At 51.0% G+C, this 25346-nt stretch overlaps 1 protein-coding gene across 1 annotated transcript; it reads left to right on the top strand.

Annotated features, from left to right (window-relative positions):
- Positions 1-1966: 1966 nt before the first annotated feature.
- Positions 1967-25346, top strand: LOC105478554 (F-box protein 46). The gene is made up of 2 exons (XM_011735979.2): positions 1967-2051; positions 22392-25346. Exon 2 carries the CDS (start codon positions 22470-22472, stop codon positions 24279-24281), a length of 1812 nt encoding a protein of 603 aa, XP_011734281.2. The 5' UTR covers positions 1967-2051; positions 22392-22469; the 3' UTR covers positions 24282-25346.

The following is a 25346-nucleotide window of genomic DNA, read 5'->3' as shown; positions in this document are numbered from 1 at the left end:
ATTTGAATTGGGCCTTCTTGGGAGGCCGAGGCTGACGAATCACTTGAGGTCAGGAGTTCCATACCAGCCTGGCCAACAATGGAAACCCCGTCTCTGCTAAAAATACAAAAATTAGCCGGGCGTGGTGGGGCGCGCCTGTAGTCCTAACTACTCGAGAGACTGAGGCAAGAGAATCATTGAACCCAGGAGGTGGAGGTTGAATAAGCTCCAGCCTGGGCGACAGAGCAAGACTGTCTTAATAAATAAATAAATAAATAAATAAATAAATAAATGAAAAAAATAAAATAATTGCCCCCCCCCTTTTTTTTTTTTTGTAGAGACGAGGGTCTCACTTTTTTGCCCAGGCTGGTCTTGAACTCCTGGACTAAATCCAGTCTCCTGGCTGAGATTATAAGCGTGAGCCACCGCAGCCAGCCTGGAAAATACGTCTTAAGGGGAGGTGATCTAACGATCTAGTCAAGAGTAGAAGCCCTGAAATCCAATATATTTCAGTTCAAATCGTTTTCTTGGCTGTGTTGCCAGCGACAAGAGGCTTAATCTCTTTCTGCCTTATAAATTTAGGATGGTAATTCTTACTAGGGTTGTCTGCAGGGTGTCTGGCATATGGTTCTGATGCAATAAATATTTACTGAACACATATTTACGCTGTTCTAGGTGCTTGAACAAGGTACACAATTATCTCTGCCCTCGTGGAGCTTCTTTTTTTTTTTGAGACGTACTCTCGCTCTGTCCCACCTTGGCTGACGCGGACTCGGCTCACTGCAAGCTCCGCCTCCTGGGTTCACGCCATTCTCTTGCCTCAGCCTCTTTAGTAGCTGGGACTACAGGCGCCCACCACCCCGCCCGGCTAATTTTTTTTGTATTTTTAGTAGAGACGGGGTTTCACCGTGTTAGTCAAGATGGTCTTGATCTCCTGACTTCGCGATCCGCCCGCCTCCGCCTCCCAAAGTGCTGGGACTACAGGCGTGAGCCACCGCGCCCGGCCTTCTTCTTCTTCTTCTTCTTTTTTTTTTTAAGAAACGGCAGGGTCTCATTCTGTCACCCAAAAAGAGACGGCAGGGTCTCATTCTGTCGCCCAGGCTGAACTCCATGGCGGGTGGTGGTGTAACCCTAGCTAACTGCCTCGAACTCCTGGGCTCGAGCGATGTGGAGCTGCTATTCTGTGATGTGGACTAACTCCTAATGCATGGGACTTTCCTTCCTCCTAAGGCTTAATTTTCTCATTTGTAAATCAGGAGGTAAGAAGGGAGGGGATGGGCCTGGCGCAGTGGCTCATGCCTGTTAATCCCAGCACTTTGGGAGGCCGAGGAGGGTGGATCACGAGCTCAGGAGTTCAAGACCAGCCTGACCAACAGGGTGAAACTCCGTTTTTACAAAAAATACAAAAACTAGCCGGGCGTGGTGGCGGGCGCCTGTAATCCCAGCTACTCAGGAGGCTGAGGCAGGAGAATCGCTTGAACCCAGGAGGCGGAGGTTGCAGTGAGCTGATATTACGCCACTGCACTCCAGCCTGGGTGACAGAACAAGATTACGTCTCAAAAAAAAAAAAAAAAAAGAAAGAAAGAAAAAAAAAAAAAAAAAAGAAGGGGATGGATGGGAATGACTTTGGAAAAGCATAAGGAACTGTTAGCTATTGTGTTGATCGGTACAAATGAATCAATAAATGTGCTCTTCCCCAACTCTCCACCCCTCAGCAACACCCTATTGCAATACTCTCAATTCCCTTCCCAAGGGCCCCGGGTAAAAATGGAGCCCTCCTGGTTAGACTCCATCTCCCAGCGCGCCCCGCGGGGAAGCGCCCTGCGCTTGCGCTGCCAAGTCCTCTCCGGCTTTGTCTCCCGGGAGTTCGAGTCGTTCTTTTCCTCCGCCCGCCTAATTTGCTTCCCACCCCACCTCCACGCTTGACCGTGCTGCCTTCTGGGGTATGTAGTCCGTGGCTGCCCGGACTTCAATTCCCAGCGGGCTTCGGGACGAGAACCCGGAAGGGGAGGCTGGAGAGGAGCGAGTAGGGGAAACCCGCGTAGCTGAGGGAGATGCAGCGCGCGGCGATGGTGAGAGCCCAGGCGAGGGCCGGGGGCGCTGGAGAGTCGGGACGGGGGTTCGGGACCGGGTGACGAGGGGGAAGAGGCAGGGGCGAAAGAAGGGGCTGGGCGAGGGGAGATTGCCTGGGGGAGGGGATTGGGAGGAATGGGAGCCGGAGGTAGTAGTAAAAGAATGGTGGCTTGGGGAGGGGTCTTGGAGGTGGGGTGGGAGTGGAGCTTTGGAATTGATTGTAAAGGGGCTCAGAGCTGGGGAAGTGGGCCCCGAGTTGGAGACGGGGCTGGACGTCCAGGTAGAGGCCCTGAAGGTGTCGATTTCGATAGGGGATTAACCTGTGGCGAGGGTATGAGGATCAAGGTTAGGATGAGTGAGGGGGTCTGGAAGCTCCAAGGGACAGGCGAACGGTGGACGCGATGGGATGGGGCCTCTGGATCGGATTGGGGGCAGGAAGGCAAGTTGAGGAGGTGGGAGGGAGAAATCAGTGGTAGGAGAGTGTGGGTTCAGGCTCCAGGACTGAGGGTGGGGTGAGGAGCGTGAAATTAGGGGCGTGGATGTAGTGATAATTTCCCTAGTCCCGCCAGAGACTCCCGGTGAGCTGGACAGGCACAGAACTGTAGGATAATATGGCCAGAAAGGGCCATCCAGACAGGCTTTGCACCCTCACTTCCCCAGTGGAATTTAGAAGAGTGTAGTGGTTTATCCCTATGAGAAGTACAGCATTCACATCCCCTATTCTCCCACCCCTTTGTGCCATGGACAAATCTGTGAGCCTTAGTGCCCTTATCTGTAGTATGGGAACGGCAAGCATGCCTCTGAGAACAGGGTTAAAGGGAGTCATTAAAATCGTTACTATTAATGGGAGATCTGGGCTGTGAAGTTTCAGTCTCAGAGCTGTTGGTGGGAAGTTCTCCGCCCCCGGAATGTGACTGGGTTACAGGTGCTAATGGATTTCCTCCTTTCCAGTCCAGTCCCAGAGGGCGTTTTCTCAAAAGCTGGCACTGATCTGGGCACACACCCCAGCTCAGAAGCATGTAGGGGTTCCCTACTGTGGATTACAGTTAACGCTTATTGTTTTACAAAATGCCTGGCCCTGTCCTTAGCTGTTTGTATGCATTAACTCATTTAATTCTGATAACACCCCTGAGGGGTAGGTGCTGTTATTTTCTCCATTTTACAGAAAGGAAACAGAAGTGCAGAGAAATTAAGCAACTTTCCCAAGGCTATCCAGCATTAATTGCTAGACTCAGGATTCCGATCTTGGCAGCCTGGCTCAGAATCTGTGCTTTCAGCACTATAATTTAGTCCCCTCTCCATACTGAAATATACAATGTGATGAGTAGAGACAGAGAACAAAGCAGTCTAGAATATTAGTTCTGCCATTTACTTGCTATATGACCTTAGGCAACTCTTTTATATTCATTTATTTATTTAGAGACAGAGTCTACCTCTGTCACCAGTGGTATCTTGGCTCACCAGGAGCCTCTGCCTCCTGGGTTCAAGCGATTCTCCTGCCTCAGCCTCCTTGAGTAGCTGGGATTACAGGCTCATGCCACTATGCCTGGCTAATTTTTGCATTTTTAGTAGAAACGGGGCTTCGCCAGTTGGCCAGGCTGGTCTTGAACTCCTGACCTCAAGCCATCCACCCGCTCCGGCCCCCCAGAGTGCTAGGATTGTAGGCATGAGCCACCGTGCCCGGCCTATTTTTATTTTTTAAATTTTAATTATTATTTTTTTTAGACAGATTTTCGCTCTTGTTGCCCAGGCTGGAGTGCAATGGCGCGATCTCGGCTCACTGCAACCTCCGCTTCCCGGGTTCAAGCGATTCTCCTCCCTCAGCCTCCTGAGTAGCTGGGATTACAGGCATGCGCCACCATGCCTGGCAAATTTTTGTAGTTTTAGTAGAGACACGGTTTCAGCATGTTGGTCAGGCTGGTCTCAAACTCCCGGCCTCAGGTGATCCACCTGCCTCCCAAAGTGCTGGGATTAACAGGCGTGAGTCACCGCACCTGGCCCTATTTTTATTTTTATGGGTTTTCTGTTCGTTTGTTTTGAGGCGGAGTTTAGTTCTTGTTGCCCAGGCGGAGTGCAATGGTGAGATCTCGGCTCACCCCAACCTGCGCCTCCTGGGTGCTTTGGTTTTCTCGCCTCAGCTTCCCAAGTAGCTGAGATTGCAGGCATGCGCCACCACATCTGGTTAATTTTGTATAGTTAGTAGAGACAGGGTTTCTCCATGTTGGTCAGGCTGGTCTCGAACTCCCAACCTCAGGTATCTGCCTGCCCCAGCCTCCCAAAGTGCTGGGATGACAGGCGTGAGCCACCGCGCCCAGCCTTTTTATTTTTTATTTTTTAAATTTTTTTTGAGATGGAGTCTCGCACTCTTACCCAGGCTGGAGTGCAGTGGCGCAATATTGGCTCACTGCAAGCTCTGCCTCCCGGGTTCATGCCATTCTCCTGCCTCAGCCTCCTGAGTAGCTGGGACCACAGGCGCCCACCACCACACCCGGCTAATTTTTTTTGTATATTTAGTAGAGACAGGGTTTCACTGTGTTAGCCAGGATGGTCTCGATCTCCTGACCTTGTGATCTGCCCGCCTCGGCCTCCCAAAGTGCTGGGATTACAGGCGTTTCCAGTGAGCCACCATGCCCGGCCTGCCTTTTTATTTTTTTAAAGACAGGGTCTCGCTCTGTTGCCTAGACGGGCCGGAATGCAATGGTGCAATCATGACTCACTGCAGCCTCAACCTCCTGGGCTCAGGCAGTCCTCCCACCTCAGCCTCTCAAGTAGCTGGGACTAATTTTTTATTATGCACGGCTAATTTTGTATTTTTATTTTTGTAGAGACGCGGGTCTTACTATGTTGCCCAGGCTGGTCTCAAATTCCTGGGCTTAAGGGGTCTTCCTGTTTCAACCTCCGAAAGTGTTGGGATTGCAGGCATGAGCCACCATGCCTGGCCCTGGGCAAGTCTTTTGGGTTCTTCTCACCTATAAAATGGGATCAGTAACCCTAGGAAGGTGAGAGGTTCGGGAAGATAATGCAGTATAGTGGAACTTACTTTGTGAGCCCTTACTCCAATACTTATTGAAGGGCTCAGTACATGTGAGTTGTTATTTTTGAATGTTAGCGGGAAAGAGAAGGCGGTAGAGAGGAACCGAGAGGGAAGATGTCAGGCTGTCTCCTTTCTCTCTTATGTTGTCACCATATCCCTGCCCTCCACCCCTGGGCTCCTAAATCCAATTATGACTTCTGGAGATGGTGCTTACAAACTCAATCTGTGGGCCCAGCATGGTGGCTCATGCCTGTAATCCCAACCCGTTGGGAGGCCAACACAGGCAGATGGCCTGAGGCCAAGAGTTCAATCGAGACCAGCCTGGCCAACATAGCAAAACCCCGTCTCCATTAGCCGGGCGTGGTGGCGGACGCCTGTAGTCCCAGCTACTCAGGAGGCTGAGTCAGGAGAATCTATTGAATCCAGAAGGTGGAGGTTGCGTTGAGCCAAGATTGTGCCACTGCACTCCAGCCTGGGCGAAAGAGTGACTCTGTCTCAAAAAAAAAAGAAAAAAGAAACTCAGTGTATCCCCATTCCCATTCCTGTCCTCGCCAATTACCTAGTCTGGCCTTACTCCAGGTGTTTCAGTGAAGAGGAAATATTTCTAACTAGGTTTTTCCTGTTGTTGTTGTTGTTAGTTTGCTTTTGTTCATTTAACTTTTGGGTCATTAAGGCCTCACTGGGCAGTTTGACAACTTTGTAAATTCACCTTGAAACAGTTTGGTTTATTTATTGTGAGCTTTCTGGGCTTAATTCAGTGACTGTGATAGTAAGCTTATGGTTGAAAACATTGGCTTCAGAGAGGCCCAGGCTCAAATTCCTGCTTCTGTTGCTGTGTGTCCTTAGCCAAGCTGCATTACCACTCTGGGCCTCAGTTTACTTTTCCTTTTTTTTTTTTTTTTTTTGAGACAGAGTCTCACTCTTGTCCAGGCTGGAGTGCAGTCATGATCTTGGCTCACTGCAATCTCCAACTCCTGGGTTCAAATGATTCTTCTGCCTCACCCTCCCGCGTAGCTGAGATTACAGGCTTGTGTCACCACGTCTGGCTAATTTTGGTATTTTTAGTAGAGATGGGGTTTCACCATCTTGGCCAGGCTGGTCTCGAACTCCTGACCTCAGGTGATCCACCCGCCTCGACTTCCCTAAGTGCTGGGATTATAGGCATGAGCCACTGCTCCGACCTCTTTTTCTGTTTTGTTTTGAGCCAGTGTCTCACTTTGTTGCCCTGACTGGCATGCAGGGGCGTGATCTTGGCTCACTGCAACTTCCACCTCCCAGGATCAAGGGATCCTCTCACCTCAGCCTCCTGAGTAGCTGGTACTACAAGTGTGTGCCACCACGCCTGCCTAATTTTTGTAGAGTCAGCGTTTCACCACGTTGCCCAGGCTGATCTTGAACTCCTGACCTCAAGTGATCCACCCACCTTGGCCTCCCAACGTGCTGGGGTTACAGGCATGAGCCCCAGTACCCAGCTGGCCTCAGTATTCTCATGTAAAAATGGGACCACATTTAAACTCTGAGCTTCTTGTAAGGAGTTGACGTGGTAACTGATGAGGTGGCATATATAAAATGCCTGGGGTATATTACGCTCTCATTAAGTGTGAGGTTTTTTTTTTTTTGAGACTCCATCTTGCTTTGTCACCCAGACTGGAGTGCAGTGGTGCGATCTCAGCTCACTGCAAGCTTCGCCACCCGGGTTCATGCCATTCTCCTGTCTCAGCCGCCCGAGTAGCTGGGACCACAGGCGCCCGCCACCACGCCTGGCTAAGTTTTTTGTATTTTTTAGTAGAGACCGGATTTCACCGTGTTAGCCAGGATGGTCTCGATCTCCTGACCTTGTCGTCCGCCCGCCTTGGCCTCCCAAAGTGCTGGGATTACAGGCATGAGCCACCGCGCCCGGCCTAAGTGTGAGGTCTTTATGATTTTTATTCTTTCAAGAAAAGGTATTGAGGCTGGGCAAGGTGGCTCATGCCTATAATCTCAGCACTTTGGGAGGCCAAGGTGGGAGGCTGGGATTAACAGGGTGGCAGGATTAGTAGAACTCAGGAGTTTGAGACCAGCCTGGGCAACACAGGGAAAATTCATCTCTACAAACAAAAAAAAATTTTTTTTTTTTTTTAAAGACAGTCTCGCTTTGTTGCCCAGGCTGGAGTGCAGTGGCACGATCTCAGCTCACTGCAACCTCCGTCTCTCGGGTTCAAGCAGTTCTCCTGCTTCAGCCTCCCAAGTAGCTGGGATTACAGGTGTGCACCTCCATGCCCTGCTAACTTTTGTCTTTTTAGTAGAGACGAGATTTCATCGTGTTGGCCAGGCTGGTGCCAAACTCCTAGCCTCAAGTGATTTACCCATCTCAACCTTCCAAAGTGCTAGAATTACAGGCATGAGCCACCTTACCTGGCCATTTTTTTTTTTTAGACAGTCTCGCTCTGTCGCCCAGGCTGGAGTGCGGTGGTGCGATCTCAGCTCACCACAGCCTCAACTTCCTGGGCTCAAGTGATCCTCTCACGTCAGCCTCCTGACTAGCTGTCGCCCAGGCTGGAGTGCGGTGGTGCGATCTCAGCTCACCACAGCCTCAACTTCCTGGGCTCAAGTGATCCTCTCACGTCAGCCTCCTGACTAGCTGTGACTACAACTGCATGCCACCATACATAGCTAATTTTTGGATCTTTTTTGTAGAGACGGAGTCTCACTACATTGCCCAGGCTTGTCTCGAACTCCTAGGCTCAAATGATCCGCCTGTCTTGGCCCTCCAAAGTGTTGAAATTACAGGCATAAGCCACTGCACCCAGCCTCAAATAATTTTTTTTTTTAAATTAGGCTTGATGGCATGAGCCTATAGTTCCAGCACCTCTGGAGGCTGAGGTGGGAGGATCACTTGGGCCCAGGAGGTGGAAGCTGCAGTGAGCTCTGATTGTCCCATTGAACTATAGCCTGGGTGACAGAGCGAGACTATCTCAAAAAAAAAAAAAAAAAAAAAAAAATCAAAGCAACAAAAGAAAAAGTAAAACAAAGAGAAAAATGGACTTTGGAGTCAGAGTGCCCAGCTTTGAATCTGGAAAATGGGGGTTCATTCCTTAGGTAGTCCGTGTGTTTATTTATTTATTTTTATTTAATTTTTTGAGACAAAGTCTGGCTCTGTTGCCCAGGCTGGAGTACAGTGGTACAATCTCAACTCACTGCAACCTTTACCTCCTGGGCTCAAGCCTTCCTCCCACCTCAGCCTTCCAGGTAGCTGGGACTGCAGGCGTGCGCCACCATGCCCAGTTAATTTTTTTTTAATTTTTTGTAGAGACAGGGTTTTGCTGTGTTGCCTAGGCTGGTCCTGAACAACGAGACTCAAGCTGTCGACCTGCCCAAACTGCTGGGATTACAGGCGTGAGCCACCACACCTGGCCTACAAGTGTTTTAGTTATGTATTTATTTGTTCATTTATTTTTGGAGACAGGGTCTGGCTCTGTTGACTGGGCTGGAATGCAGTGGCACTATCTTGGCTCACTGTGACTTCCACCTTCTGGGCTTAAGCCATCCTCTCACCTCAGCCTTCAAAATAGCTGGCACTACAGGGGCATGCCACCACACCTGGCTAATTTTTGTAATTTTTGTAGAGATAAAAAATACATCCTGCCAAGGCTGGTCTCAATCTCCTGAGCTCAAGTGATCCACCGGCTGCAGCCTTCCAAAGTGCTAGAATTACAGGGTTGAGCCACTGAGCCCAACCTATTTATTTAGAGACAGAACTGTCTCTGTCGCCCAGGCTGGAGTACAGTGGTGCAATGACAGCTTACTGCAGCCTCAACCTCCTGGCCTCAAGTGATCCTCCTGCCTCTGCCTCAGCCTCCAGAGTAGCTGGGACTGCAGGTGCTTGCCACCATGCCCGGCTAATTAAAAAAAAATTTTTTTGGCCGGGTGCGGTAGCTCACACCTGTGATACCAGCACTTTGGGAGGCCGACGTGGGCAGATCTCTTGGGGTCAGGAGCTTGAGACCATCCTGGCCAACATGGTGAAACCCCATCTCTACTAAAAAAACAAAAATTAGCCGGGCACGGTGGCATGCCCTTGTAGTCCCAGCTACTCGGGAGGCTGAGGCACAAGAATAGCTTGAACCCGGGAGATGGAGGTTGCGGTGAGCTGAGATCGCACCACTGCAGTCCAGCCTGGGTGACGAACAGGTTTCCGTCTCCAAGAAAACTAAAAAAAAAAAATTTTTTTTGTAGAGACAGGGTCTTGCTATATTGCCCAGGCTGGTCTCAAACTCCTGGACTCAAGTGATCCTTCCACCTTGGCCTCCCAAAGTGCTGGGATTACAGGCATGAGCCACAGAGCCCAGCCCACAAGTGTTAATAGAGCACTTACCATGTGCCACCGTCTGTATTGGGTGCAGACTCGACCCTGCCATTGGGGAACTCGCTGTTGTCATAATGGTAGGGAAGTTCTGCAGGTATGCGGGCATTTGGGCTCATTTTCAAGTTTGAGTTTCTCTATTCCTGGTTCATTTTCAGTCCCTTATGTCAGCTTTGCCTGCTTGTCACTGCTTTCACGGATTTTTTAACATTCTGTCTCCGGCCCTCATTGAATTATCCGCAGACCTATTGGTTTGGGAAAAAGTTTCCAGTCCCTCACTTGTCCCCAATCCTATGTGTCACCTCTGTCCACCCTGGGGTGATCTGACACTTTTTTGTTTTCCATTGCCTTCATTTGTTTGTCTTACAGCATTTGTCTGCTTTCCAAGTTGTTTTGCCTTTTCTTAAAATCTTAAATTTGTTTTCAGCCTGTGCTTGTCTGAAGCTTACTCATACAAAATGGTATTTTTACCATCTTTATTTCAAAACCTGTGACATATACTAGGAAACGAAGAAGAAAATTGTATTTTTTACCACGTTTAATGGTGTATTTCTAACTGCTATGGTAAAACTGTCTTACTCCTAAAAGCACAAGTTTTCTTTTTTCTTCTTCTTTTTTTTTTTTTTTTTGAGACGGAGTCTCGCTCTGTTGCCCAGGCTGGAGTGCAGTGGCGCAATCTCGGCTCACTGCATGCTCCGCCTCCTGGGTTCATGCCATTCTCCTGCCTCAGCCTTCCTAGTAGCTGAGACTATAGGCGCCTGCCACCATGCCCGGCTAATTTTTTGTATTTTTAGTAGAGACGGGGTTTCACCGTGTTAGCCAAGATGGTCTCGATCTCCTGACCTTGTGATCTGCCCGCCTCGGCCTCCCAAAGTGCTGGGATTACAGGTGTGAGCCACTGCGCCCGGCCCTAAAAGCACAAGTTTTCTAAACGGTTTGGTTCGTGGCACCTGCTCGGTGATGCCATCCCTGACCCCTTGATTTATTATTTATTTATTTATTTATTGAGACAGAGTCTCACTCTTTCTCCCAGGCTGGAGTACAGTGGTACCATCAGGGCTCACTGCAGCCTCAACCTCCCGGGCTCAAGCAATCCTCCTGCCTCAGCCCCCTAAGTAGCTGGGATTACAGGCATGTGCCACCTCAACCAGCTAGTACTTTTTGTTTGTTTGTTTTTGACATTTTAGTACAGTTAGACTCTCACTATGTTGCCCAGGCTGGTCTCCAACTCCTAAGCTCAAGCAGTCCTCCTGCCTTCGCCTCCCAAAGTGCTAGGATTGCAGGCCTGAGCCACTGTGCCCAGCTTTTTTTTTTTTTTTTTTAAAGATAGAGATGAGTTCTTGCCATGTTGCCCAGGCTGGTCTCGAACTCCTGGGCTCAAGTGATCCATCCTCCTCAGCCTACCAAAGTGCTGTGATTACAGGCATGTGCCACCACGCCTAGCCCCCTTGATTTAGAATCATAACCTCACCCTTCCAAATTCTCCTGACCCTTTTTTTTTTTTTTTTGAGATGGAGTCTCCTCCTCTGTTGCCCTGGGTGGAGGGCAATGGCGTGACCTTAGCTCACTGCAACTTCCGCCTCCTGGGTTCAAGCAATTCTTCTGCTTCAGCCTCCCAAGTAGCTGGGATTACAGGCATGCGCCACCACGCCTGGCTAATTTTTTTGTTTGTTTGTCGTTTTGTTTTTGAGACGGAGTTTTGCTCTTGTTGCCCAGGCTAGAGTGCAGTGGTGTGATCTCGGCTCACTGCAACCTCCATCTCCCAGGTTCAAGAGATGATTCTCCTGCCTCAGCCTCCCAAGTACCTGGGATTACAGGCATGTGCCACCACGCCCAGCTAATTTTGTATTTTTAGTAGAGATGGGGTTTTGCCATGTTGGTTGGGCTAGTCTCAAACTCCTGACCTCAGGTAGTCCACCTGCCTGAGCATCCTAAGTGCTGGGATTACAGGAGTGAACCACCGTGCCCAGCCCTGACCCTCCTCTTTTGCTATATTTGTTTCCTCATAACGCTGGCCACCATGATGCTTACTATGTATTTGTTGTCTCCTTTTCCAATTAAGGTTTTTGTTTGTTTATTTTTGAGACTGGGTCTCGTTCTTTCGCCCAGGCCAGAGTACAGCGTCACAGTCTCTGCACTCATTGCAACCTCTGCCTCCCAGGCTCAAGCAATCCTTCCACCTCAGCCCCCTGAGTAGCAGGGACTACAGCATGAGCCACCACGCCTAGCTAATTTTTATTTTTGTGTGTGACTCTTTAGGATCACTTTAACTTCAGAATGGGAAATAAAGAGGGAAGTAGTCTTTGGCTCAGTTAGTGATTTTCAAAGTCTTTTTTTTTTTTGAGACGGAGTTTCGCTCTTGTTGGCCAAGCTGGAGTACAATGGCGCGATCTCGGCTCACCGCAACCTCTGCCTCCCAGGTTCAAGCGATTCTCCTGCCTCAGCCTTCCCAAGTAGCTGAGACTACAGGCATGTGCCACCATGCCCGGCTAATTTTGTATTTTTAGTAGAGATGGGGTTTCTCCATGTTGGTCAGGCGGGTCTCGAACTCCCGACCTGTGATCTGACCGCCTTGGCCTCCCAAAGTGCTGGGATTACAGGTGTGAGCCACCATGCCCGGCCTCAAAGTCTTTATTAGCTTCCCTTTTTATCTTTGTTTTGTCTTTAAGAGACAGGGTCAGCCGGCACAGTGACTCACGCCTGTAATCCCCAGTACTTTGGGAGGCTGAGGTGGGCAGATCACCTGAGGTCAGGAGTTTGAGACCAGCCTGGCCAACATGGTGAAACCCCATCTCTACTAAAACTACAAAAAAAAAAAAAAAAATTTGCCGGGTGTGGTGGCGAGAGCCTGTAATCCCAGCTACTCAGGAGGCTGAGGCAGGAGAATCGCTTGAATCCAGGAGGCAGAAGTTGCAGTGAGCCGAGATTGTGCCATTGCACTGCAGCCTGGGCAACAAGAGTGAAACTCCATCTTAAAAAAAAAAAAAAAAAAAAAAAAAGAGCGAGAGAGACAGAGTCTCACTCTGTGGCCCAGGCTGGAGTGCAGTGGTGCAGTCATAGCTCACTGATGCCTCGCCCTCCTGGGCTAAACTGACCCTCCCACTTCAGCCTCCCAGGTAGCTGGGCCTACAGGCGTGCACCACCGCGCTCAGCTAATTTTGTTTATTTTTTGTAGATAGGGTTTCACCATGTTGCAGGGACTGGTCCCAAGCTCCTAGGCTCAAGTGATCCGCCTGCCTCAGCCTCCCAAAGTGCTAGGATTACAGTTGTGAGCCACTTTTTTGCTTTAATTTTATCTCTTTTTTTGTTTTCAAATAAATTTTTTTTTTTTTTTTTTTTTTTTTTTTTTTGAGACGGAGTCTCGCTCTGCCGCCCAGGCTGGAGTACAGTGGCGCGATCTCAGCTCACTGCAAGCTCCGCCTCCCGGGTTCATGCCATTCTCCTGCCTCAGCCTCCCGAGTAGCTGGGACTACAGGCGCCGCCACCACGCCCGGCTAGTTTTTTGTACTTTTAGTAGAGATGGGGTTTCACCGTGTTAGCCAGGATGGTCTCGATCTCCTGACCTCGTGATCCGCCCGCCTCGGCCTCCCAAAGTGTTGGGATTACAGGCGTGAGCCACCGCGCCCGGCCTGTTTTCAAATAAATTTTTAAGAAGAATTAGTTGGGGCTGGGCGCGGTGGCTCATGCTTGTAATCCCAGCACTTTGGGAGGCCGAGGCAGGCGGATCACGAGGTCAGGAGATGGAGACCATCCTGACTAACACAGTGAAACCCAGTCTGTACTTAAAATACAAAAAATTAGCCGGGCACTGTGGCGGGCGCCTGTAGTCCCAGCTACTTGGGAGGCTGACACGGGAGAATGGCGTGAACCCGGGAGGTGGAGCTTGCAGTGAGCCGAGATTGCACCACTGCACTCCAGCCTGGGTGACAGAGCGAGACTCCGTCTCAAAAAAAAAAAAAAAAAAAAGTGGGCTGGGTGTGGTGACTCATGCTTGTGATCCCAGCACCTTGGGAGGCTGAGGTCGGCAAATCGCTTGAGGTCAGGATGAGACCAGCCTGGCCAACATGGTGAAACTTCATCTCTACTAAAAATACAAAAAATTAGTTGGGCATAGTGGCAGGCGCCTATAATCCCTGCTACTCAGGAGGCTGAGGCAGGAGAATCACTTGAATCTGGGAGGTGGAGGTTGCAGTGAGCCGGGATTGTGCCACTGCACTCTAGACTGGGCTACAGAGGAAGACTCCATCTCAAAAAAATAAATAATTAAAAATGAAAATTGAAAGTGAAGGGTGTGGGTGGTGACTCATGACTTAATCCCAGCACTCTGGGGGGCCAGGGCAGAAGGATCGCTTGAGCGTGGGAGATCAAGACCAGCCTGGGAAACAAAGTGAGACCACATCACTAAAATAATTTTTTAAATTGGCTGAGCATGGTGACATGAGCCTGTAGTTCCAGCTACTCGGGAGGCTGAGACAGGAAGATCCGTTGGGCCCAGGAGTGTGAGGCTGCAATGAGGTATGATCATACACTGCACTCCAGCCTGGGCAACAGAGGCAGGCCCTGTCTCTAAGTAAATAAATGAATCAAACACTTGTGGATTACTTAAGGAATGAACCCTCATTTTCCACAGGAGGAAACTGATGTCCAACGGGATCAAGTGACTTACCCTAGGTCACACAGCTGATGAGAGATAAAGCCAGGACTCAAAGCTGGGCACTGGCTCCAGAGCTGTGTTCAATACATTTTTCGTTTTGTTTTCGTTTTGTTTTGTTTTTTTGTTTGAGATGATCTCACTCTGTCACCCAGGCTGGAGTGCAGTGGTGCTGTCACAGCTCAATACAGCTTCAACCTCCTTGGCCGCCAAGCCCAACTAATTATTATTATTTTTTTTTGTAGACGTAGTCTCACTCTGTCACCCAGGCTAGAGTGCAGTGGTGCAATCTCAGCTCATTGCAGCCTCCGCCTCCTGGGTTCAAGCAATTCTTCTGCCTCCAGCTCGTGAGTAGCTGGGATTATAGGAGCCCGCCATCACATTACAGGCGTGAGCCACTGCGCCCAGCCAGGATGATTGTAGTTTAGACCTTGAGCTCTAGAGTCAGCTGATCTTTGATTCTAAGTTCTGACTTGGTTTGGTTGCTCCTGCCTATAGTCCCAGCACTTGGGGAGGTCAGGGTGGAGGACTGCTTGAGCTCAAGAGTTCAAGACTGGCCTAGGCAACATACTGAGACCTCATCTGTACAAAAAAATGTAAAAATTAGCTGGGCGTGGTGGTACACACCTGTGGTGTCAGCTCCTCAAAAGGCTGGGATAGGCTAGGCACGGTGGTTCACATCTGTAATCCTAGCACTTTGGGAGGCTGAGACAGGTCAGGAGTTCAAGACCAGCCTGACCAACATGGTGAAACCCTGTCTCTACTAAAAATACAAATATTAGGCCGGGCACAGTGGCTCACACCTGTAATCTCAACACTTTGGGAGGCCAAGGTGAGTGGATCATCTGAGGTCAGGAGTTCGAGACCAGCCTGGCCAACATGGTGAAACCCCATCTCTACTAAAAATAAAAAAAATTAGGCGAGGCCCGGTGGCTCATGCCTGTAATCTCAGCACTTTGGGAGGCCAAGGCAGGCGGATCACGAGGTCAGGAGATCAAGACCATCCTGGCTAACATGGTGAAACCCCATCTCTACTAAAAATACAAAAATTAGCCTGGTCTGGTGGCAGGCGCCTATAGTCCCAACTACTTGGGAGGCTGAGGCAGGAGAATGGCGTGAACCTGGGAGGCGGAGCTTGCAGTGAGCCAAGATAGGGCCACTGCACTTTAGCCTGGGCGACAAAGCGAGACTCCGTCTCTAAATAAATAAATAAATAATAAATTAAAAAATAAAACAATTAGCTGGACATGATGGCACATGCCTGTAGTCCCAGCTACTTGGGAGACTGAGGCAAACAAATCGCTTGAACCGGGAGGCAGAGGTTGTAGTGATTGCAGTGAGCTGAGATCGCACCATTGCACTCCAGCCTGGGCAACAGAGCAAGAGTCCGTCTAAAAAAAAATAAAAAAGAGGGCAGCTGAGATGGGAGGATCACTTGAGTCCAGGAGATTGAGGCCGCGATGAGGCGAGATTGTACTCCAGCCTGGGTGACAGTGAGACCGTCTCAGAAAACAACAAAAAACAAAACACACTCACAAAAAGAGTTCTGCCACAAAGCTCTAAATGAGGGCAATTACTTAGCCATTCTCTGCCTCAGTTTCCTAATCTTTAACACGAAATTAAAAATAGGAGATAGAGGCTGGGTGCGGTGGCTCATGCCTATAATCCCAGCACTTTGGGAGGCTGAGGTGGGCGGATCACGAGGTCAGGAGATCGAGACCATCCTGGCTAACATGGTGAAATCCCATCTCTACTAAAAATGGAAAACTTTAGCCTGGCATGGTGGCACGCGCCTGTAGTCCCAGCTACTCGGGAGGCTGAGGCAGGAGAATAGGTTGAACGTGGGAGGCGGAGGTTGCAGTGAGCTGAGCTGAGATTGCGCCCCTGCACTCCAACCTGGGCGACAGAGCGAGACTCTCTCAAAAAAAAAAAAAAAAAAGAGATGGAAGAATCAAACAAGTTCATATTTGTAGAGTGCTCGAGTATTTGTAGAGTGCTCAAGTATTGACTGCTGTTGTGATGGTCATTTTCTAGTATATTCATGTTGGTTCTGACTGTTTATTTGGATGTCTGACCCCTTTCCCATGAGCCATTCATGGGGAGCTCAGTGTCACCTGTGTGTTCCAGCACCCAACAATGGCCAGCATGCAGGACCACAGTGAATGTCAGGGACAAGTTTTTGTAAATGCTCCACTTATGCTAGGGATGTAAATATGTGGATTATTTAATTGTTGAGGGCATTTGACCAAGGGTGTAAATTGCGTGGTTCAGGTCCTTACTAATTTTCCCAAGCAGTCTTTTCTTAGAAATATGTTAAGGTTTCCCATATCAGTTGTGGATTTAACAAACTTTCCCTTGTCATTTTGTAAGTTTATGGCTGTCATGTGTAGAGATGGTCGTTTTTTGCTTTATCTATTTGGAGGCCATAGTATTTGGATCATGTATGTTGAGAACTTTTGTGTATAATGGGCCACTTCTACCTCCCTCCCCCAGCCCTAGGTACTCATGTAGAGAAATAAATAATGGGTCATTTTGTTTTGTCATCATCCATTGCTTTTGTCAATTTTTTATTTTATTTATTTATTTTTAATTTAATTTAAGACAGTCTCGTGCTGTCACCCAGAGTGGAGTGCAATGGCCCCGATCTCAGCTCACTGCATCCTCTACCTTCTGGGCTCAAGGAATCCTCCCACATCAGCCTCCTGAGTACCTGGGACTACAAGCACGTGCCACTACACCCTGCTAATTTGTGTATATTTTGTAGCAATGGGGTTTCACCATGTTGCCCAGGCTGGTCACAGACTCCTGAGCTCACGGGATCTTCCCACCTCAGCCTCCCAAAAGTGCTGGGATTACAGGTATGAGCCACTGCACCTGGCCAAGTTTGTTTTTTTTTTTTTTTTAAGGGGTAATGTTACTCCTCTACTTGTCTCTTGGTTCGTGTTTTCCCAGCCAGTTTTTTGCCATCTTTTGATTTTCCATATTTTTGGTTCACAGTGTTTTACAATGAATAGATTTTCATGGAGTAGTTACTGAAGGCTGACCTAGTGTAGGGCCTTATGCTGGGCTCAGTGGGGGGGGAGTTAGAAGATCCTGCCTCAGGCCCTTCTCCCCTTCCTGCCCCAACCTCCACAGGAGGATCATCGTTGGGGAGAGAGACCCACCCAAGACGATGACCCAGAGTGGCCAGGGAAGAGGGAACCCAGAGGTCCTCTCTGGGCAGGTGGGTGATTTCCAGGAAGGGAGTTGGGGAAGGCCTCTCCATTAAAACTGCATTTGAACACAGACCTGAATGCAGTAAGGAATTGAGCCTTGCAGAGCGTGAATGTATTGCTGTTGGTGGGAACAGCAAATGCAGAGACCAGGGAAGGCAAGAGCCGGGTGACTGTGAGGAATAGATAGCAATGAGCCCACAGCATGGACGCCCTGGGTGAAGCCTGACCTGGCCTAGGGGGATTGGGGGTGTCAGCTTCCTGGAGGAGGGGTGGTCAAGCTGAAACCCCAGGGAATATATAGTGAAACAGTAGGGCACAGTGACTAGGAAATCAGATTCCCTGGCTTCATATCCCTGCTCCAGCTCACACCCCAGCTCTGTGACCTTGTGGTCAGGAGACCTGCCCTGCGTGTTTCTTCATCCATACCATGGAAACGATCACTGCTACCGGGGATCAGATGGGGCCTGAGTATTCTATGTATGCCAGATCAGGTGCCCACTAGGGTGCACTGGGGTATTGCCTGCGGGGCGGAGGAGTGGGGAGGGATGCCACTGGACAGGTGGGGTACCTGGGTGTTTTCCAGAAGGCACTGGGGAGCCATGGCAGGTTCTCACCAGGATAGGGACGGGTTCAGGTTTATAGGATTGTGCTTTAACAGGACTTTCCTGGCTGCTCTTTTGTATTAAGCGAGGCAGGCTTGGGGCGCCCGTTTGGAAAGGATGGACTGGCAGCTCTGAATGGCTACACGGCTTGAGCCTTGAATGCCAGGCCCAGAGGCTTGATTTCTGTTGCCGTGGGAACCTTCGAAGGGTTCTGTCCATTTGTTTTTCAGGGTGGGGCTATCCCAATGCCAAATTCCCCCCGCGGAAATCCTCAGCACCCCACCCCCCGCCCCTCATAGTTCCCAACTAAAGCTGGATACTCTAATCTCTCCGCCTGCTTCCTTCCGCCTTGGTGTTCTTAATCCCCGGGCTGCCTGGCCCTTTAAATCTCAATCGTCAATCAGGGCTTCTGTTCGAGGGAACGTGGTGTAATAAGCCTCCCCTGGAGTGCCGTGGCCTTTGCCCTGACCTTGTTCCGTTTAGCTGGACGTTGGGAGTTGTTCCACGCTCCCTTGCATCCGGCTGTGTCTACCCCACCACCCACTCCCGTCACCTCTCGCCTACTCCTCCCTATTTCGAAGTTGGGCCCCTTCGCCAAGGCCTGCCTTATATGGGCACGGCCCCGAATGGCGGCCGCTCATTGGCTGAGGGCGTCACGCGCGCGTCTGTCAACAAAGGGGCGGAGGGAAGCTAGTTGCTCCCCTGCCCGCGCGGTGGCCGGAGGGAAGGAGCGAGGGGGCGGGCCCTCTTACCTTTCGCGCGCATGCGTGTGGGCTGCAGCCTTCTCCCGCCGCCTGGGGGGGCTGCGGGTGAGGGCTCTTTGGGGGCGTGTATAGGTTTCGAGGGTCACCTGAGGGGTTTGGAAGGTTTCTTTGGCGGGGCGGTTACAAGATTTGGGGGTTCCCTTTGCATTGCAAAATGTTCTGGGGCTTGGGGAAGTTTTAACGTGGGTTCAAGGGATACTTTTGGGGTTCCTTTGCGCCTAAGGGGCACCTTGGAGTTTGGGTTCGTTTGTAATGCGGAAGGTTCGGTTGTGTTCTCGGGATCAGGTTCCCTTTGTGTTTTGGAGTGTTTGTTGGGCATAGGATTTGGGGAGCTCCGGGAGAGACGGAAGGAAAGAGCCCGAGAGTACCAGTTCTAGAGCTGGAATGTCTGGGCTTGCATCTTGACTTCCTACCTGTCTGAACCCGGACAGGAGATTTCATCTGTGTCTCATCGGGAACTAGGCATTGATAACACTACCTGCTTCCTAGGGACCGAGGAGGATTAGCAGGAATTGTTAGCGCAGTACCTAACAAGCTCGCAGCGAGTGTGCAGTAAGCACATGTCTGCTATTGTAACATTTGTGAGGTGTCTTTGGGTTGGTTTTTTTTTTTTTTTTTTGGCTTTGTGAAACATTTTTAAGGTTTAAGATTCATCTTAAAGTGTTAGGGAGCTTTCGTGTTTTCAAAGAGTTCGTCTGCTGTTGGAGGGCTTCTAGTGGAATTAGAAGATAATGGAGGAGGGTTGGGGGGAGTATAGGATTCCGGGAGAGTGGTTGTTTATGACATAGGTTGGGGAATTGCTGTGTTGGGATCTGTGAGAGATTGATTGAGATTCGGCCCTTCAGTACTGGCGAGGATATTTTTAGGTTCGGTGGTTTAAAGTAGTATTTGGAAGGTTTTCGATATTTGGGGGAGGACATTGAGATGCTGGAGGTAAGGGTTGGAACTGATTAGGGGACTTGAGTGGGTGGCCAAGTTGTAGCAGGATGGCATCTGTAGAGACTGGGTTTTGCTGTGTTAGCCTGCCTCTCCGGGCAGTTGGATATACAGGTCAAGTACCGCTTACCTGAAAAGCTTGGGACCAAAAGTGTTTCGGATTTTGGATTTCTTCGGATTTCGAGTATTTGCATTATACTTACCAGTTGATATGCCAAGTCTGAAAATCTGAAATGCTCCAATGAGCATATCCTATCAGTGTCATCTTGGCACTCAAAAAGTTCTGAATTTGGGAGCATTTTGGATTTTCAGATTTGAGATACTCAACATGTATGTGAATTGGTGGTTGGTAAACAGCCATCTATATGTTTTGGAGGCTATGGAGTGATGTTTTTAACACTGAACTGAGATTACAGCAGGGACTGTAAGTATTTGAGGGGTAGGTGGGATTGGGGATTATGGAGGGGAGATAAAGATTCTTGACACGGGGTTTCTCTGTGTTTACTGGTACCTGTGAGTGCTCGGAGGCTGTCTGGATTTTGCTTTGTTTTGTTTACCTTTTTTTTTTTTTTTTGAGACGGAATTTCGCTCTTGTCACTCAGGCTGGAGTGCAATGGCAAGATCTCAGCTCACCACAACGTCCGCCTCCTGGTTCAAGCTATTCTCCTGCTTCAGCCTCCTGAGTAGCTGGGACTACAGGCTCGCACCACCACGCCTGGCTAATTTTTGTATTTTTAGTAGAGATGGGGTTTTGCCATGTTAGTCAGGCTGATCTCGAATTCTGACCTCAGGTGATCCGCCTGCCTGGGCCTCCCGAAGTACTGGGATTACAGGTGTGAGCCACCGCGCCTGGCCTGGAATTGCTTGAATTTAGAGGGACAGTCTGTACTGCAGGAGTTGGCAAACTTTTTCCATAAAGAGCCAGATAATGGGTATTTTAAGCTTTGCAGGCCATGTGGTCTTTGTTCTGCTGTTCAGCTCTGCTGTTGAAGATGAAAGCATCCATAAACAAATGAGCATGTTTCAATAAAACTTTATTTACAAAGACAGCGAGCTGGATTTGGCTTCTGGGCCATAGTTTGCTGACCTCTCTGGCCTGTAGGCATGTGGAAGTTTCAAGGTTTAAAGGGTCATTTTGGTTTTGAGCTGTCTGGAGGGAGATGAGCCAGAGAAAGATTGAGGCATATGTTACTTAGTAGGTTCAAACTGCAATGAAAGTGATCATATCGGACTCATGTGCAAGATTGCCTCCAGATTAGATCACTCACATCAAGTCATTCCAAAATAAAATAGTCATTATTAACAGAGCCCTAAATCGAAGAGTCCAGAAACCAAGTTGAGAGCCTCTTTTTGCTGCGGACCCACTGGAATCTTAGCTCTGTCACCCTTCCCCACTCTGAGCTTCTGTTTATCTGTGTGCGGCCTGAGGAGAAAGCTAGGCTAGAACAGCACCCCCCGCCCCGTTTTTTGTTTTTCTTTTTTTCTGAGATGGGTTCTCTCTCAGTCAACCAGGCTGGAATGCAGTGGTATGATCACAGCATCACAGCTCACTGCAGCCTGGGCCTCCTGGGCTCAAGTGATCCTCCCACCTCAGCCTCCCAAGTAGCTGGGACTACAGGTGCGCCCCACCCCCCCGGCTAATCTCTGTCTCTTTTTTGGTAGAGATGGGTTTTGCCCAGGCTGGTCTCAAACTCCTGGGCTCAAGCAATCTGCCCACCTCGGCCTCCCAAAGTGCTGAGATTACAGGCACAAGCCACCACACCTGGTTTTGCTCTCTCTTTTTTAGAGGGTCTCACTCTGTCACCTAGGTTGGAGTGCAGTGGTGCCATCATTGCTCCCTGCAGCCGGGAACTCCCAGGCTCTAGAACAGGCCCTCTTACTCCACAGGTCTATGGTTGTGCTTCAGGGAATTACCTGTACCGTCTTTTCAAGGGTGTGCATTTTTCTGACTGAGGACACACAGCTTTAATAAATTCTCATTAAGCCCCGACTTGAAAAAAAAAGAAAAGCCGATTTCTTAAGTGCTTGTCTGAATCTGACCTCAGATTTTCTTCCGCCTCCCAGCCCATCTCGTTGCTCTCTCTCTGGGTTTAAGCAGCCATAGCTGTGGGTGGGGCTGGGAATTTCTGTCTTTTCAGGGACGAGCTACTGAGTGAGCAAATAGAAAAAGGACCTTGTCTGTCAGTGGTCCTTTCGCTTAAGTGTAAAAGTTATGGCAGTGTAAAGGCCTCTGGATTGTGGGCGAAGGCAGTTGGGCAGTGGGGTAGGATCTATGGGGTTGGAGCACGCTGCCAGTTAGGGTCCCACTCTGCAAGTTAAAAGGGTATCTCTCATCCCCTCTGCAACCCTTTGCTCACCTGAGCAAGGCAGTGGGAATAGAGTTCTTTTTTTTTTTTTTTTTGAGATGGAGTTTCGTACTTGTTGCCCAGGCTGGAGTGTAATGGCGCCATGTCGGCTCACTGCAACCTCCGCCTCCCAGATTCAAGCGATTCTCGTGCCTCGGCCTCCCAAGTAGCTGGGATTACAGGCGTGAACCATCACGCTCAGCACAGTTTTGTATTTTTAGTAGAGATGGGGTTTCACCACGTTGGCCAGGCTGGTCTCAAACTCCTGACCTCAGGTGATCTGCTTGCCTCAGCCTCCCAGAGTGCTGGGATTACAGGCGTGAGCCACCGCTTCTAGCCAGGAATAGAGTTTTGATGGTCTGGTTTGGTCTAAGGAGAGGTGGAGGTTGGGGTGGTCCTGGCAAGAAAGGCTGACCCCCTAGCTCCCCAACCTCCTCTTCCTGTCTCCAGGTGGCATGTGGAGCCTCCCACCACCACCTAGGTCCTGAGATGTGGTGAAGCCCAGCCCGTCTGCCGTCATCCCCCAGCATGGACCGCGGAAGCCTCCTGCCCTTCCAGCTATGGTGCCCCCGGCCGTTTGGCACCTACTCACAGAACCAGCCGCGCCCGCCTTCTGCGGCCCTCAAGCCATCAGCCTGCCCTGAGCCTGGCGGCGGGGCCGAGCCAGACCATGGGCCTGCCCACTCAGAGAACACACCACCTGCCTTGGCCACCGAGGTCCCTGCCTCCCAGCAGGCTCCGCTCCTCTCAGCAGCAGCTGCTGGTGATGAGGGTCGAGTCCTCCTGGACACCTGGTATGTCATCAAGCCCGGGAATACAAAGGAGAAGGTGGCCTTCTTTGTGGCCCACCAGTGTGGTGGGGGCAGCCGGGCCAGCTCCATGAAGGTCAAGGGGCACTGGGGCAGTGATAGCTCCAAGGCCAAGCGGAGGAGGCGCTGTCTTGACCCCACCAAAGCTCCTCCTGACCCAGGGGGCCGGGAGGGCCTGGCTGCCTCTGAGGAGGGCCCTGCCTCAGCCGGTGAGGACGTGGACCTGCTCTCTGTGGCCGAGATGGTGGCCCTCGTGGAACAGCGGGCGGCCCTGGCCCTGCAGAGCTACCCACGACCGGCCACCCCAGCGCCTGTAGTTTTTGTGTCCGCGGAGCAGGGTGGACCGGCCAAGGGGGTGGGGTCTGAACGGCGGTCCGGTGGAGGGGACTGCAGCCGTGTAGCGGAGGCCGTGGCCCACTTTGAGGCGCAGAGAGACAGCCCTCCCACCAAGGGCCTCCGCAAGGAAGAGCGACCCGGGCCAGGCCCTGGGGAGGTGCGCATCGCCTTCCGCATCTCCAATGGCCGGGAGCCCCGTGCACCAGACAGCGGCCTGCCCACTGGGGGCGGGGGCAGGCCTGGTTGTGCCTACCCTGGCAGCCCAGGTCCTGGGGCCCGAGCCAAGGACAAGATCACATGTGACTTATACCAGCTCATCAGCCCCTCGCGGGATGCCCTCCCCAGCAACGTGGAGTTCCTGCTGGCCAGGGCGGATGAGGCCAGCGAGGGTGAGAGCCCGGCGCCCGCCAGGCCTGAGGACACTCCCCCGGCGCCCCCTCCGCCCCCTGCCCGGGACTGCGGAGCGTCAGGCTTCCACGTGGACGTGGTGGTGACGGGCGTGGTAGATGAGTGCATCTTCTTTGGCAAGGATGGCACCAAGAACGTGAAGGAGGAGACTGTGTGCCTGACGGTCAGCCCAGAGGAGCCGCCGCCTCCGGGCCAGCTCTTCTTTCTCCAGAACCGCGGGCCGGACGGGCCCCCGGAGCCACCCCCAGCAGACTCCCCGGCCACCGCGCCCGGCCCAGACGATGCCGAGGGCACGGCGGACACCTCCCTGTGTCGCCTGTACCGGCACGTGTCGCACGACTTCCTAGAGATCCGCTTCAAGATTCAGCGGCTGCTGGAGCCGCGACAGTACATGCTGCTGCTGCCAGAGCACGTGCTGGTCAAGATCTTCAGCTTCCTGCCCACGCGCGCGCTGGCCGCCCTCAAGTGCACCTGCCACCACTTCAAGGGCATCATCGAGGCATTCGGCGTACGGGCCACAGACTCGCGCTGGAGCCGAGACCCGCTCTACCGCGATGACCCGTGCAAGCAGTGCCGCAAGAGATACGAGAAGGGCGACGTGTCGCTCTGCCGCTGGCACCCCAAGCCCTACCACCATGACCTGCCTTACGGACGTTCCTACTGGATGTGCTGCCGCCGAGCCGACCGCGAGACGCCCGGCTGCCGCCTGGGCCTCCACGATAACAACTGGGTGCTGCCCTGCAATGGGCCGGGCGGAGGCCGGGCAGGCCGGGAGGAGGGGAGGTGAAGCCGGGGGAGGGGAGGGGAGAGCCCACCACACCCACCCCTCCCCTCTCCCCTGGGAGCTGAGGGTCCGAACTGGGCCGCCTGCCCATTCCCCCACTCCAGACAGCATTGATCCCCCACTGGAACTGAGCTGGGGTTCAGCAGGGGTGACCCAGGAAGGCACTCTGCTTGATCCTGTTGATTTTCTACTCTTCAGAACCAGGGCCGTGGACCCTCTGAGAAGGGTGTTTTTTTTATCAGCATCTCACTTTATTCTCCATTCAGCCCCAACCCCCTTCCCTGCCACGCTCTCCACCCCAGGGACCCACCAGCAGGGAGCAGACGGCAGCTAATTTTGGTATCACGTAAGGGTTCCCCCATTCTGGCCCCCATCCTCTCCCTCGCCCCAATTCTTTCTTGCTGGAGCTGTTATTTCCCAAGAGGCTGCATCGCCCAACGTTGGCACCTCTCCTAACCTGCCACACCACCGCTCTCACCTCTCTAGGAATTGGGGGCTATCCGGTCACAGGTGGGAGCTGGCATTTTTTTCATGACAGTTCGCCATTTCTGGATGGTTTGCCTATTAAAGAAGTGAGGGGAAAATAACTGTTTTCTCCTTAACCTCAAGCTACCAGTTTCTCCTCTTCCCCATAGAGGAAGAGGGGGGCAAAAAAAAAAAAAAAAAAAAAAAAGCTGAAGTATAAAAATCCTCCTCGTCCCGTTATTATTTAAGCTACTGCCATCAACCCCACCCCCATGAAGCTGTGAAGCCCTTTGCCTCGCTTTTGACAGCGTGGGGGGGCCCCGTGGGCAGGGACTTCGGATTTGCATTTCTGGGTTGTTTTTCCTTCCACTCTGGGCTCTCATTCAGGCATTGGGGTCTCCTCACCCCGGCCACATGTTTCTTTAAGAATCCTTTGGTCAACCAAGACCTTGATTTTTCAGGCATTTTGGTCTGGGGTATTTTTGTTTGTTCTCTCTGTTTTTTGTTTTTTTCTTTCCATCATTGTGGTTCTGGAAGCTTCTAGCGTGTGGCATCTGACCAATTTTGAATTGGTCCTTTCTATAAAATCAATATTTATAAGGC

The sequence above is a fragment of the Macaca nemestrina genome, chromosome 20 (assembly GCF_043159975.1).
Source record: "Macaca nemestrina isolate mMacNem1 chromosome 20, mMacNem.hap1, whole genome shotgun sequence".
Lineage (NCBI taxonomy): Eukaryota > Metazoa > Chordata > Mammalia > Primates > Cercopithecidae > Macaca > Macaca nemestrina.
Note: the sequence above shows the minus strand (reverse complement) of the source record. Positions and strands in the feature narration are given on the sequence as shown.